Source organism: Schistocerca nitens, chromosome 4 (assembly GCF_023898315.1).
Source record: "Schistocerca nitens isolate TAMUIC-IGC-003100 chromosome 4, iqSchNite1.1, whole genome shotgun sequence".
Lineage (NCBI taxonomy): Eukaryota > Metazoa > Arthropoda > Insecta > Orthoptera > Acrididae > Schistocerca > Schistocerca nitens.
In genome coordinates, this window is record NC_064617.1 from 533,790,580 (window position 1) to 533,807,139 (window position 16,560).

At 44.0% G+C, this 16,560-nt stretch overlaps 1 protein-coding gene across 1 annotated transcript in view; it reads right to left on the minus strand.

Annotated features, from left to right (window-relative positions):
* LOC126252419 (gamma-aminobutyric acid receptor alpha-like) overlaps positions 1–16,560 on the minus strand; it is a 222,332-nt gene that overhangs the window by 45,318 nt on the left and 160,454 nt on the right. The window contains exon 5 of the mRNA XM_049953309.1: positions 4,669–4,751. Within this exon, the coding sequence (XP_049809266.1) occupies positions 4,669–4,751 (83 nt within the window). The remainder of the gene's footprint in view (positions 1–4,668; positions 4,752–16,560) is intronic.

Genomic DNA, 16,560 nt, shown 5'->3' on the forward strand with positions numbered 1-16,560 from the left:
CTAATTCCAGTTAGTCATCCGTCATCCATGGTTGGCTGTTTCAATTATAGCACCTATTCTGGTGCATTTACCACTATTTTTTACGGGAATTATGTTGTTTTTTCCATACCATAACTCAACTGCTGAAAGTGACATTCTTCTTTTGTCATATGTTATTCCAATGCAGTCGAAATCTTGATTCTTTCGACTTATCTAGATGCCAAATTATCAGCTGCTTTCTCTTTACCATATTATGTGTCACCTAAACTTCATTAGTACTGGGTTATGGTCAATTACCATGTCAGTACCTGGATATCTCATGCAGTTCTTAATTTGGTCACTGAATCTTTTTTTAACAAAGTACGGTCACTCGGATATTTTCTTTGATCCTCTTACGTGCCTACTTCCTTCTCAACGTGCTCTCGATAAAGATATTCGCAACAAGTAACACAGCACAGAATTCTATTAATACTTCAGCCATCTCACTTCACTTGTCGAGGCAGAACTGTCACGGTATTTTCTTTTTCCTATCTTTACCGACAACTGCATCCGTTATGACTATATTCTTGTCTATTTTAACATATTTGACAAGCTAATTAATATCATCACACATTTCTTCAGTTTCATACGTTTCTAAGCCCGAAACATATGTCTTGATCTTCAGCGACAATTTTTCTGTAATCGTTTATGACTCATTAAAGACTGAGTAAACGAAGAACACAATAATAAATATATTTTCTTCTTATGTCCTGAATTTCTGGAAATAATTTATTTTCAGTTGGTCACCAATATAAGTTAAAATTGTGCTGTTTGAAACTAAACTGGAGAAAGATCATGGGACATAGTGGAATTTTTTATTTAGTCTGGCAAGAGTAATGGCTATAAAACGATAAATTAAGCAATTAATGTGCTAAATAATACTGAATTTTAAGGAGTATAAGTGCAAACACAAGTTAATGAAATTTCAGGATTCATAATGGAATAGATTAATCGATAGCCAAATGTTGTAGTATAAATTTCTAAAGAAAACAATCTCTGTCCGTTAGACCTTTCATAATGTTTGTGCAAAAAACTGAAATAATAGTATTTAAAAGAGCAACATGAATAAGAAGTCTCAATTGTGTTGCTGCTACAATTGCGTAGAAGATTACTTTTACTTCAGAAGCTGTCATTTCGTGTATGGTGCGATATGCTTTTCTGCTGCTATTTTGTTCCAGTGAATTAACAGGGCTCGTTTTCCAGTATTGCTATCGCTTTCATGTCATGGTTTGTAGACAGAGTTTGATCTGTAAGTGAAAAATAGTCTTTATAGAGATGCTGCCAAAATCTTAGTTGGGGAAAAAGAAGTTTCACTCACAAGAGATTTTGAACAACTGTATGATTCCACACTGACCTAGCAGTAAAGTGTGCAAGACTTCCTTAAATTTGGGTTGTAGAACGATAATGCCGATATAAACAGTTTTTAAGAATGGACACTACAACAGAATTGTGAATGGATTATATCAGACATCCGAGTGTAACGTAAATATTATGAACCACTTGTAGAGAGTAGAATAAGAAGCAGATTTCTTTGTTTTTACTGAAAATACAACTGTTACTTCGCTTGATGAAATGAGCATCAAATTATCTTGTACATTCTTATGATTTTTGTAAATAAACTAAGAAACGAGTACAGGTATTTACAACCTGCTAAAAAGATAAGAATTGGAAAAAGAAAGTAATGCAATGCATTTTTTGAACAGAAATTTAATTCTTGGGTGACATTATAAATAGTTCAGAAGTTAAGGGCTTGGAGAATTTGGAGTTAAGATGATGGCATGCAAAAGTGTCAAAATTTCATTTGATATAGAATTAAAAGTGTTTAAGCTATGCATAAAAGAGAATTCATAGAAACGATTCAACCCAATTTATTGATGCAAATATTTTAAACTGAATTTTCAAAACTTCTACTATACACATTTGAGCTCTCTTTACACCATTACACGTAACCTCTCAGAGCACCCTCAAATCTGGTACTCTGCAGTTACTAAAAGCATTCAGCAGCCAAGATCACATAAATATTTTTTGATTTAACACCGTAGTGTTAATTTATTTAGTTAAGGTATTTCTCAACAGAAATGTGTTGTTTACGTAAATCCTGGTGTATGGAAAGCAAAAGAATCTCACATTCCCCTGTTAACGTCACTTTCAAAATGAATAACTTTTCCCTCTTCCATACAAGGGAAAGATCACAATATCCGATAGTTGCTGATCAGATATTATAATCGCTGCTATAAATGACATGCATACATAAACTGGGCTCACATTAGAGGGGAGGTGACTCAGGTAGCAATGCGCGCGATACTGTTACACATATATTAGTGAACTGGAGCTGCATATTAGAATCATAACAACCGTTGGCGGTGACCACACAAAACACTATCTGCTCAAAGTATTTGGATGACTTAATGAGTACATTTAATACCAAATTGTAAAGCAACAGACGTGTACATAAAAAAATGAAACATCTGCTAAAAGTTTTGTTCAGCATTATAGTTACACCGCCACTGATTTAGTTGCAATCAAACGCCTGCCATTGCAATGACAAAAGTTTTGAAAGACATGCAGATGACGAAGTACTTCTGAACTGCATACTGAGGTATAAATCTCACGACTTACAACTGATTCTACACTAACTGTGGCTTCCTAAATAAAAAGAGCTTTCCCATATGAAATTAATTTATCGAAACTTGTCTGGAACACTTATATTCGTTAATAAATTAAGGAAGGATAGGAACACAGCAGTCAGTCGCCATCCCACTGGCTTTTTGCTTTTCTTACCTATACAGGTTTCAGCTATAAATAGCATCTTCAGTACATTTGAGTGAGTTACCATCCGACAGAATTGCAGGAGTACCTGTCACCATATGCCCTTAGAGGGGAGGGCACTTTTAATTGAAATTCGCTGCCTGGTGCCGCAGTGCCTGTTGCTTCGGATTTGCATGCATGCATAAAACAATGGACTCGTTTCAGTCAAAGATCAGAGTCACAAGTGTTATAATGTAAGTCATATCAAAAGGCATTCTGTGCAGACAGAGGGTGCGTTGTCGAAACAAGGACTAAATCTGACAAGCAGTGGCAGAAGGGGGGCTACACCTACCACGTTGACAGCCTGCGTAGCACCACTAAAATTCAATGGCTGCTAGTGATTGGTGGAGATGGATACGCACTAAAGTTTTTAAAAGAATGTGCTGTTGTCCGACGTGATTTGTATTAAAGTACGAGGGTTGACTGAAAAATATTGCATCCACCTTCGTAGCTCTTCAACAGTTGGCAGCATTGGTATGCGGCAGGTATTGGCTTGTTCCGTAGCCTCTTCTGTACAGCTCCAGTCGGCGGGAAGCCTTAGCAATGAACGGCTGTGTTGTTAGAGTGTAAAGTATGGAACTCTGCGCAGACGGTCGGTCAATGCGATTTAAGCAACGTGCAGTCATTGAATTCTTGACAACAGAAGGTGTCACCCCAAAGGAGATTCATCAGAGAATGAAAGCAGTTTATAGTGATTGTGTTGATGTGAGTACTGTGCGTCGTTGGGGGAATAAGCTTAAAGATGTCGAAACGGGAACATCCGACCTGCGTGACAAAGAGTTGGACGTCCTGAGACAACAACCACCGAGTTTCACAAGCAAAATGTTGACAGATTGATTCAGGACGATCGTCGTATCACTCAGAGAGAAAAGCACAATTGGCATTTCACAAGAACGTGTGGGTCACATTATTGCTTTGCTTTGCTATCCGAAGATCTGTGCACGATAGGTACTCCAGATGCTGACTCCTGAAATGAAAACGCTCAGACTTGAATAAATTCAGAGCGTTACACCACAACGCTGTCAACTCTGAAACGACGGCTAGCAAGGGTCCAAAGGAAAAGGGAAATGTTTTCCTGCAGCATGACAATGCCAAACCACACACTTCACGTGCCACCACAGCAGAACTTCAGAGACAATCCACCACCGTATTGCATCCTCCATACAGTCCAGATTTAGCACGGTATGACTTTGATCTGTTCCCGATAATGAAAGACGGTCTGCGGGAACATCATTATGCCTCTGATGAAGACGTTGAGAGAACTGTGTGACTGTGGTTGCGGAAACAGAGTGTCGACTTCTTCCGTGACGGCTTCACAACACTTGTTCATCGTTGGCAGAAATGTATCCAATTGGCTGGTGATTATGTGGAATTATTAAAATATTTCCACGCAAACCCAACTAAGGAAGGTGGAGGCATTACTTTTCATTCAACCCCCGTAAATTCTTTCGTTTTTTGTGCACACATTGAACATGAATCTCTTACCAGTAGACGCACTTAACTAAGTATTCATTGGCCACCCTAAATTGATTAAACTTTTTCATAAATCATCCCCATGACAATTTACGACCACGACAGTGCAGAAAAGTGAGAGAGTTTAAATGCCTCAAAGATCATGGGAAATGCGGTTAAGCAAGAGAAACCTGCCTTCTCATGAGTGTATGCAGACTATGAGGATGACACTGCAGGAGACAGACAGCTTTTAACTACTAAGAATGGTGGTCAGGAACTACATGACACTCTGGATTCTAAAGACAGTAACGTGCACACATTATTTTAAAATAGTTCAAACGTTTATTGAAGTTTGTTTCTTAACGATAATACTATTTTCAATATACTTACAGCTGCCAAGGATAAGAGGGCAAGATTGTCTGTCCATAGGGAAGTTCCTTAGTTCCATCGGACATTTAGCTTTGATAGTCAGTCTGAAAATAGAAATACGTCTGCGTAAGACAACAGAAGAATTAAAAAACTTTTTCTGCGCAAATTTTTTAGACATCATATCTTCTTACAAACATCTATTAAATTGAAAATGATTATAAATAGCCTCAGTAGCACAACAACATGGATCATGATCATTGTTACATTCTCGTAGGTGTCATACTCATAGAAGAAGCCACGAAACTTTATTAAATCCACTTACCATCTCAATCACTCTTTAAAATACCTGAATTTATGTTTTCATTTCCATTCAGTTTCATTTTTAGGCCGTTGACCAGCCAGAAAGTGTTTGAAATCACTAATTCGATGTTATAATTGTTAAAAATCGTGACCTGGTAGTAGTCTCCAAAGATTTATCTATGCTGGACATCTTCCAGACTTAGGAACATTTTGAAAATACTAACTAATGCCTGGTCTCTGCTGTACACTGCACAATTTAATGCACTTACAACGGCCTTTAACCTTGTTGGGCTGTTCTATCACTTCCACGAAATTCATAAACAAGATAAACATATGCATGTAGACAAACTGCCTATTGGCTTCTGTCTCGGGTTCTTCGGCCGACGTTCATCTAACGATTTTTCTGACGTTTCGCCAGCACGAGTGGCTGGCATTGTCAAAGCTTCACCCTCCACTGCCGGTGGTGAACTGGAGGCGAGCTCGCGGCCGCAGACTACACTCCTGGAAATTGAAATAAGAACACCGTGAATTCATTGTCCCAGGAAGGGGAAACTTTATTGACACATTCCTGGGGTCAGATACATCACATGATCACACTGACAGAACCACAGGCACATAGACACAGGCAACAGAGCATGCACAATGTCGGCACTAGTACAGTGTATATCCACCTTTCGCAGCAATGCAGGCTGCTATTCTCCCATGGAGACGATCGCAGAGATGCTGGATGTAGTCCTGTGGAACGGCTTGCCATGCCATTTCCACCTGGCGCCTCAGTTGGACCAGCGTTCGTGCTGGACGTGCAGACCGCGTGAGACGACGCTTCATCCAGTCCCAAACATGCTCAATGGGGGACAGATCCGGAGATCTTGCTGGCCAGGGTAGTTGACTTACACCTTCTAGAGCACATTGGGTGGCACGGGATACATGCGGACGTGCATTGTCCTGTTGGAACAGCAAGTTCCCTTGCCGGTCTAGGAATGGTAGAACGATGGGTTCGATGACGGTTTGGATGTACCGTGCACTATTCAGTGTCCCCTCGACGATCACCAGTGGTGTACGGCCAGTGTAGGAGATCGCTCCCCACACCATGATGCCGGGTGTTGGCCCTGTTTGCCTCGGTCGTATGCAGTCCTGATTGTGGCGCTCACCTGCACGGCGCCAAACACGCATACGACCATCATTGGCACCAAGGCAGAAGCGACTCTCATCGCTGAAGACGACACGTCTCCATTCGTCCCTCCATTCACGCCTGTCGCGACACCACTGGAGGCGGGCTGCACGATGTTGGGGCGTGAGCGGAAGACGGCCTAACGGTGTGCGGGACCGTAGCCCAGCTTCATGGAGACGGTTGCGAATGGTCCTCGCCGATACCCCAGGAGCAACAGTGTCCCTAATTTGCTGGGAAGTGGCGGTGCGGTCCCCTACGGCACTGCGTAGGATCCTACGGTCTTGGCGTGCATCCGGTCTTGGCGTGCATCCGTGCGTCGCTGCGGTCCGGTCCCAGGTCGACGGGCACGTGCACCTTCCGCCGACCACTGGCGACAACATCGATGTACTGTGGAGACCTCACGCCCCACGTGTTGAGCAATTCGGCGGTACGTCCACCCGGCCTCCCGCATGCCCACTATACGCCCTCGCTCAAAGTCCGTCAACTGCACATACGGTTCACGTCCACGCTGTCGCGGCATGCTACCAGTGTTAAAGACTGCGATGGAGCTCCGTATGCCACGGCAAACTGGCTGACACTGACGGCGGCGGTGCACAAATGCTGCGCAGCTAGCGCCATTCGACGGCCAACACCGCGGTTCCTGGTGTGTCCGCTGTGCCGTGCGTGTGATCATTGCTTGTACAGCCCTCTCGCAGTGTCCGGAGCAAGTATGGTGGGTCTGACACACCGGTGTCAATGTGTTCTTTTTTCCATTTCCAGGAGTGTATATGTACCTGGCGCGCCAACGTCCGAGGGCTTCATCATTAGATGAACGTCGGCCGAAGAACCCGAGACAGAAGCCAATAGGCAGTTTGTCAACAAGTGGCCACGAAAGCCTTAACAATTTTGTATATGCATGTAGCTCGGGAAAAATGTGTTTTTCACTTGAATAGGCTTGTTGGCCTATTGCTGCTCTGATAATGGCACTGAGCTCTGTTCTAAGTCTGCATCCCAACAATGGCCAGCAGCTGCTAATACGAGGCGTGTTTTTAAAGTCGGTATTGTTCCGAAATTCCGCCGCTGCAGCGCAGTGGTCGGCATTTGGCGCATGCGCGGTGTGAACTGCACTCTGTTGGCAAGCTGCAGATGCCACTACGTAATTATTTGGCGTGTTTCAGTTTGTTTGTATCTGAAACGTCTCCTCCGACTGAGAATGCAACCGACTGTGAAGTCCACGCGGTCATTCGTTTTGATCAGTGAAGTGAATGGGTGAGAGTTTTTAAAGATGACTGTACAAATGTGGGTGATGAGGAAAGATGTGGGTGACCTTCAATCGTTATTGACGATTTAGTGGAGAAATTGATGAAAAAGTGAGAGAGAACAGACGCCTTACCATTTCGATGTTATGTGATTAGTTTCCTCAAATATCAAGAAAAGTGCTCTATCAGTTGTTGCAGAACGTGTAAATTATCGAAAGTTATGCTCACGCTGGGTACCGAAAACGCTGTCTGAAATGTACAAGGGCAAACGTTTAGCCAGTTCTCTGACTTTCCTAGAGTGGTGCAGTGAGAAAAGTGACGGGTTTTTAAGCCAAACTGTCACATGTGACGAAACATGGGTGGCTTATGTTACGCATGAATCAAAGCACCAGTTGCGGCATTCAACATTACCCAAGAATGTGAAGTTCAAGCAAACAGTTTCAGTTCGGAAAATGATGTGTACTATTTTCTGCGACAGGAAGGGGGTATTGCTTGTGGATGTTTTGCTTTGTGGTGACACAATAAATTCTACGATTTAATATGAGATCTCAAAAATACTGCACCGTGTGATCCAGAACAAAAAAGCTGAGTAAGGGAATCGTTTTGCTTCATGACAACGCCCGTCCATACGTGACCAATCGAACTCAAGAGCTGATCAGATCATTCGGCTGGGAATAACTAGATCGCCCTCCAGACAACCCTGATCTAGCGCCCAGTGACTACCACGTGCCTCTTCCTTCGAAGAAGCATCTGTGTGGTCACCACCACAACGACGATGATGTCAAAATTACCATGTTCCAGTGGTTGTCTAATCAGGTGGTAGGTTTCTATGATGATGGTATTCAAACACTGGTTGTGTGATACGATAAGTGTCTTAATATTGGTGGGAATTATGTAGAACAGTAGATTAAAGTAGAGGCTCTCACCTAAAAGTAAAATTGCTAATAATAGTCTATTTTTTATTTTTGTTTTAAAATGGTACTTCATTAAAAACACACGTTGTACCTCCTATATGTGCATAATTTCAAAGAGTCCAATGTCTTACCCATTAGGTCAGTTCCCTCAGTCTCATCTAACAACAGTGGCAGTGTTGTAAAATTAACGACAATTAAAAACTGGAAAGAATTAATTCGTAACTGACGATGACTGGAGAATACTCAAACGAGAAACACACACTTTCATGAAATATGGGATACGAGATCTCCAGACAAAAAGATTAGTTTCCTCCTCAAAAGAGCACACTGTTTAGTTGGAGTGCTATAGATGGTACAGAATTGGTACCAGGGAGTCATACGACCCTCCGCTACTTACACAGGTCAAGGCATTTAAGCTGAGTCTATGTGTCAGTCGGTTGTATAGAGTCAGAGCAGCTAGATGGATCGAAATGAAAACGTGATAAAATGACAGAAATGAGCTATTGTGTATGGACAAGTGCATGATCGCGTCGTGGAGTAAGGTGCCCGAATTGCTTATGTATTAATGCGAACTGTACAACTGGGTGTACCACTAGAAGCCATGTAATATGGCGGATGAACAATGATTGTAAAAAGATCCTGATCGGTAGGAACTGGAGACAAATGTTACTGTCATGTCAATGACAGTCGGTTTGAAATCCGACAGGATGCAGGTCCATCTCAAACAGCTTCTGCGTTAACAGTGAGCAGGGATCCTCATGCGGTGGACATTTGCAGTCAGATACGCCAGAAAGGCCATCGCCCGCAGTGGCGCACAAAAGAGAGCATCGTCAGTGAATCATACAATGCAGAAATTGGGCAGTAGCGGAATGGAGACGAGTGGTGTGGTCGGAAAAGTCGCAATTTTGCTTCTTTTCCAAAATATGCAAGGCATTACGAGCGCACATAGTCCAATAAGGCGTTTAACCCAAAATGCGTGAACAGAGTAGTTCAGGACAGAGGTGGTTCTATGGTTTTTTTTTCGTACTATGACTTGGCTCTATTCATTCAAGTTACCGAGGACATGAACTACGGAGTTTATTTCAATGTCATCGGTAACGAAGTATTGCCACTGGTTTGACGTTATCATGATGAGTATGCTGTGGACACTCCTATCTTCCAAGAAGACAACATCTCTGTTCACAGGGCTACATGTGTACGTCTCTTGTGAACGAACACTTGGGCACTTTAACGCACTTCGACTGGCCCGTTAAATCACCAAGCCTCAATCCCATTTCCAGGGACCTCCAGCTCCTTTCTGGCCAGGCAGCTCTCCCACCTTCACCTTTTTATCCCTTTCTCAGTTCCACTTGCTTCTGTCTGCTTTCTTGATTCGCGGGAATAACAGGGTTCTTTGGGATTTGTTTTTTGTGTCCTTTCTCACTGGGGACTATTCCCGGCTTGACACACAAAGGTCTGAGGAACCCATGACTTCATAGTTTGGTCCTTGTAATCCCATCAAGCCATTCAACTTAATCCCATAGAAAATAAAAGGAACTATTTGGATCAGTGGATGAAACGTAGCAGTCAACATCCCTGCAGTTTGCTAGCTCTCTGGGATCCAGTCATCATTGAGTGGTTTTTATCTACAGACGGTATTCCTGAATAAACTTAAAAACTCTGTTCCTCTCCATATTTTGGTAATTATCAAGTTTTGAGTCGGTGTTACACAGCATTAGTGTGATGACTCTCCAGATGATTATTATGCTTTCCAGTGAGATTTTTTGGCTAAGTGTGGACACAAAAATTAATTAGGATTTAATAAACGGACCATTCCTCGAATTTGTGACATTTGGCAGCGTTCCCCCATCGTGAAAGTAATGAGTGTGAAATTTCCATATTTACATACTGTGAAGCATTGAGTAAAAGTTAAATACGCGAAATCTCTTCCAACAGTAATCTGGTGTCTGCTATCATATAAGGGAGGGGGGCGGGGGGAGGGACAAAAATGTGGAAACACCACAAACGCAACACATTACTATGCCTAATTCGACGTCAGAAAACTGTCGACATTCAAAACAGTTCGCAGTCGTCTCGGAATGGACAGATACAGGTCCTATAAGGGTTCCAAGGGAAGTTATACCATTTTCCTGCAGAGTAGCGGCAAGTTCAGGTAACGATGACTGAAGTGAATAGCGATCCCTCATCTCCAAAGAAGATCAAAACGGCTTAATAATATTCAGGCCTGGCAACTTTTGTCGCCATGGAAGATGAGACAGTTCATCCTCCTGTCCACAAAACCCGTCCTGGATGTAAATTGGTATGGACCTGATCAGCCAAAATTGTCACATAATCCTTGGCAGTAGTGTGACTCCGAAGAGTAACCACAGTATGGCTGCCCAAATCATCACCGAACCCTCACCACATTTCACTCTTGGGATGAAAAGTCAGCCAGAATTCGGAAACAAGACTCATCCATTGCTCCATAGTCCAGGTTTTATGGCTTCGGCACCAAGGGTTCCTGTTACGGGCATTTGCATCACTGATGGGTGGTTTTGGAATTCCAGTTCGACCTGCGGTTCTCTGCTACTGGAGCTCCCTTCGTGTTGCTTTGTTGCTGACAGGAGTGCGATATTCAGTTCTACTGTGATTTTTGCATCTGTCGTTCACTTTTCTTTGTCACAGTCTTCTATGACCGTCCGTCACTATCACTCAACACATATTTTCGCCCCGTCGTAAGTTAGCGGATGATGATTTCTCGCTTTCGCTGTACACGGTATAACTATTCGATGCTGTGCCTCTTGAAACGTCAAACACTTCGGCTACTTTGTTTACTGAAGCATCCTCAATACGTGCCCAAAGGCTTTCGCACGTTCGAATTCACTTAGCTCCGACATAATGCACTTACAACTGCACGGAACACTGGTCTTACCATGACTGACACCTACAAAGTATTCATGACATTGCCCAGGTGCCTTTCAATGACATTAGTATGAGTAATCCACTAAATTACGGGCCCATATCGTTATCGTCGATATGCAGCAGGATTTTAGAACATATATAGTGTTCGAACATAATGAATTACCTCGAAGAAAACGGTCTATTGACACACAGTCAACATGGGTTTAGAAAACATCGTTCCTGTGAAACACAACTAGCTCTTTATTCACATGAAGTGTTGAGTGCTATTGACAAGGGATTTCAGATAGATTCCGTATTTCTTGAATTCTGTAAGGCTTTTGACACTGCACCACACAAGCGGCTTGTAGTGAAATTGTGTGCTTATGGAATATCGTCTCAGTTATGTGACTAGATTTGTGATTTCCTGTCAGAGAGGTCACAGTTCGTAGTAATTGACGGAAAGTCATCGAGTAAAACAGAAGTGATTTCTGGCGTTCCCCAAGGTAGTGTTATAGGCCCTTTGCTGTTCCTTATCTATATAAACGATTTGGGAGACAATCTGAACAGTCGTCTTAGGTTGTTTGCAGATGACGTTGTCGTTTGTCAACTAATAAAGTCATCAGAAGATCAAAACAAACTGCAAAACAATTTAGAAAAGATATCTGAATGGTACGAAAAGTGGCAGTTGACCCTAAATAGCGAAAAGTGTGAGGTCTTCCACATGCGTGCTAAAAGGAACTCGTTAATCAGTCTAATCTAAAAGCCGTAAATTCAACTAAATACCTAGGTATTATAATTAAGGCCAACTTAAATTGGAAGGAACACATAGAGAATGTTGTGGGGAAGGCTAACCAAAGACTGCGTTTTATTGGCAGGACACTTAGAAAATGTAACAGGCCTACTAAGTAGACTGCCTACACTACGCTTGTCCGTCCTCTTTTAGAATACTGCTGCGCGGTGTGGGATCCTTACCAGATAGGACTGATGGAGTACATCGAAAAGGTTCAAAGAAAGGCAGCACGTTTTGTACTATCGCGCAATGTAGGAGAGAGTATCACAGAAATGATACAGTATTTGGGATGGACATCATTAAAAGAAAGGCGTTTTTCGTTGCGACGGAATGTTCTCACGAAATTCCAATCACCAACTTTCTCCTCCGAATGCGAAAATATTTTGTTGACACCGACTTACATAGGGAGGAACGATCACCAAGATAAAATAAGGGAAATCAGAGCTCGTACGGAAAGATATAGGTGTTCATTCTTTCCGCGCGCTATACGAGATTGCAATAATAGAGAATTGTGAAGGTGGTTCGATGAACCCTCTGCCAGGCACTTAAATGTGATTTGCAGAGTATCGATGTAGATGTAGATGTAGGATGTAGATGTAGAATACAATAGCGCATTCTGCAGGCTTGGCTAGAATCTGTATTTACGTTTAAGTTCGCATTTCTCGTGATGTTTCCATATTTTTGTTGAACTCCTGCACTTGCGTTACACCTTATGGAAAAAATGAAGACGATGTGTTACTTGACTGAGTATTAAGCATTCTGCATAGTGATCGTAACCAGGCGGACGCAGGGAGAGGCGGATTCTGTGCTCGCTTTATGCTAGGTAATCGCTTAGTGAGAAGAGTGTGTAGCGGATGAATACTTAAAAACCTGCTAACGCGGCCGCTTCTCGAGTGCGTAGTGCAATCGATTATTCAGGTCGTCGGCCGGCTGGAGGACCGCTACGAGTGGCTTTGCCGCCGCCGCCGCCCCCGCCGCCGCCCCCACACAGCGTCATAAGTTACCGTCCCGAAAATCGCGGTATCACTTAAAGTACGAGTACAGTTTTCAGTTAACGCTGTTGAAGCTCAGTTTATTGTTCATATCTGTCTACAAGAAGGATATCAGAAGTGATTTTAACTGTCCTGCTCGGCATACGTACCAAAAAGTTAAGTATGACTCGCTACTGAATGATGTGGTGGTCGGTGTAACAATAATGGCACTGTGATTCTTCAATTTCTCCAGGCGTATTTTATGACGAAATAAATCTCTGGTGAACAGCCTGGTATGAGTGTGCACAGGACACAATACTTCGGCAATCGACCACGTTGCCATCATCAGGTGTGCTGATGTACTGACCCACCATACTTGCTCCGGACACTGCGAGAGGGCTGTACAAGCAATGATCACACGCACGGCACAGCGGACACACCAGGAACCGCGGTGTTGGCCGTCGAATGGCGCTAGCTGCGCAGCATTTGTGCACCGCCGCCGTCAGTGTCAGCCAGTTTGCCGTGGCATACGGAGCTCCATCGCAGTCTTTAACACTGGTAGCATGCCGCGACAGCGTGGACGTGAACCGTATGTGCAGTTGACGGACTTTGAGCGAGGGCGTATAGTGGGCATGCGGGAGGCCGGGTGGACGTACCGCCGAATTGCTCAACACGTGGGGCGTGAGGTCTCCACAGTACATCGATGTTGTCGCCAGTGGTCGGCGGAAGGTGCACGTGCCCGTCGACCTGGGACCGGACCGCAGCGACGCACGGATGCACGCCAAGACCGTAGGATCCTACGCACCGCCACTTCCCAGCAAATTAGGGACACTGTTGCTCCTGGGGTATCGGCGAGGACCATTCGCAACCGTCTCCATGAAGCTGGGCTACGGTCCCGCACACCGTTAGGCCGTCTTCCGCTCACGCCCCAACATCGTGCAGCCCGCCTCCAGTGGTGTCGCGACAGGCGTGAATGGAGGGACGAATGGAGACGTGTCGTCTTCAGCGATGAGAGTCGCTTCTGCCTTGGTGCCAATGATGGTCGTATGCGTGTTTGGCGCCGTGCAGGTGAGCGCCACAATCAGGACTGCATACGACCGAGGCAAACAGGGCCAACACCCGGCATCATGGTGTGGGGAGCGATCTCCTACACTGGCCGTACACCACTGGTGATCGTCGAGGGGACACTGAATAGTGCACGGTACATCCAAACCGTCATCGAACCCATCGTTCTACCATTCCTAGACCGGCAAGGGAACTTGCTGTTCCAACAGGACAATGCACGTCCGCATGTATCCCGTGCCACCCAATGTGCTCTAGAAGGTGTAAGTCAACTACCCTGGCCAGCAAGATCTCCGGATCTGTCCCCCATTGAGCATGTTTGGGACTGGATGAAGCGTCGTCTCACGCGGTCTGCACGTCCAGCACGAACGCTGGTCCAACTGAGGCGCCAGGTGGAAATGGCATGGCAAGCCGTTCCACAGGACTACATCCAGCATCTCTGCGATCGTCTCCATGGGAGAATAGCAGCCTGCATTGCTGCGAAAGGTGGATATACACTGTACTAGTGCCGACATTGTGCATGCTCTGTTGCCTGTGTCTATGTGCCTGTGGTTCTGTCAGTGTGATCATGTGATGTATCTGACCCCAGGAATGTGTCAATAAAGTTTCCCCTTCCTGGGACAATGAATTCACGGTGTTCTTATTTCAATTTCCAGGAGCGTATATGTAAGCTTGGTCTACGTAAATCAGGGGTTTATCAGATACCTTGCCAATGCGGTAGTGTAAACATAGGTCAAACCATTCGTACCACTGAGGACCGATGCCGAGAACATCAACGGCACACTAGACTGCAACAGCCTAGTATGTCGACAATCGCTGAGCATTGCCCGTCGGAGCTCCACAGCATGGATTATGACCAAACCAAAGTCCTGACACAGACTTCCAAATACTGGAACTGTGTCATTAAAGAAGCCATATAGATCAGAGTAAGGGAGCCACAACTAAATCGTGACAGCGGTTACATCATTAGCAAGGCGTGGGAACCCGCGATCACCCGGATTAAGAAGAAAAAGGATATTTCCCAGAGTGTACCGACTTCGGGGGAGGAGGGAAGAATAACGAGAGCGGTGTCGGCAGACCCTCCTGAACGAGAAGACCTAGGACGCAGCGCCCAGACGGCGGGAGAACGGACGCTGTACCTGGACCGCACCGACTCACAGGAAGCGCCTGAGGGAGGAGCGGGAGGGGGATTGACCTATCTATACATGGCGCTGGCCCACCGCCGGTCAGTACATCAGCGCACCAGATGATGGAACCCGAGATTTATTTCGTAATAATGGCACTGCCGAACGGTCGGTGATGACTAACAAGGCGCCGCGTCTACTTGTCGTCCTCGATGTCGACCAAATTTATAATATATGCAGGGCTTGGTGAGAACTGAAAGTGACCGAGGTGAGAACTCCAGATGGCCAAGTGTTTAGAAAATACATCATGTTTGGCACAGGTCGGGCGAAGCATGAGCCATTTATGTTAGCTTAGTTTCCAGGTAGTAGTTGGCGCAGCGGAAAGAGGACAGAACGGTAATCAGAGGGATATGAGATCGAGTCCCTATATGGACGTTTATTTTCTGTTTATACGTTGCTTATGCTGCAGAGAAACCGAAATAATGCTCAATATATTGCCTTTATTAATATTTTCATATAAGGCGTGAAAATAAAAGGCGAAGCAAAATTTGGGATTGCAAATGAATTTCCAGCAAAGGATTGTAAGGCATATACGAACACTTCATGTATAACATTAGACACTTTTATTGTTTTACAGACGTCGTGTTGGGGTAATGCTCATCTTAAAAACAGGCAAAGCGATAATTTTCTCGTCATCTTGCATAAGTTATAAACGCTCCATTTTTACAATTACATGGTTGTTGTAAAGTTTCTATAGAAAAAGGAACTTGGTTTACATTCATAAAAGGTCTCTCTCGTCACACATTAGCAACGAAACACGCGCACCATATCGTTTCACCAAGTATTGGCACTGAAATGTATTTTGATACAGTCATTTGGGGATGTGATTTCTTGTTCTCTCTCGACGGGATAAGAATAGTTTTGAAGATTTCTAGTTTTTAAGATTTCTGGTTAAATTCTTTACCTGCGTAGAAACAGATGTCACAGGGTGGCAAAATCGGAGTGCAGCGAGGAAATCACTTTAATACTGTACAATGGCAATCTTCTTTCGTCACGAAAATACAATATATTGAACATTAGTTCAATTTATTTGCAGTGTAAGTAACGTAAAACTTTAAACTGAAAAAAAGAAGAAAAAGCATCTTCACATGGACTCGATCTCACGACCTTCAGATTCCCATTCTGTAGTCTTCCCGCTGCTCCAACCACTGCATGAAATCTGCGCTATCATAAATGACTCATTCTTCACCCGACGAGCGCCAAAAATGCTGTCTTTTCCAAACGCTTGACCATTCGGAGTTCTCTTTTCTGTCAGTTTCATTTCGGCCAAGATCTGCATATACCACACATTTGGACGAAAAAGGCGATGAAAAGTAGGTGCGGTTCCCTTGTAAATCCTTGTAATGAATGTCTGGCTAGATGAGCAGTCCAAACACAGCGCTGTCGCCGTACATGTATCAGAT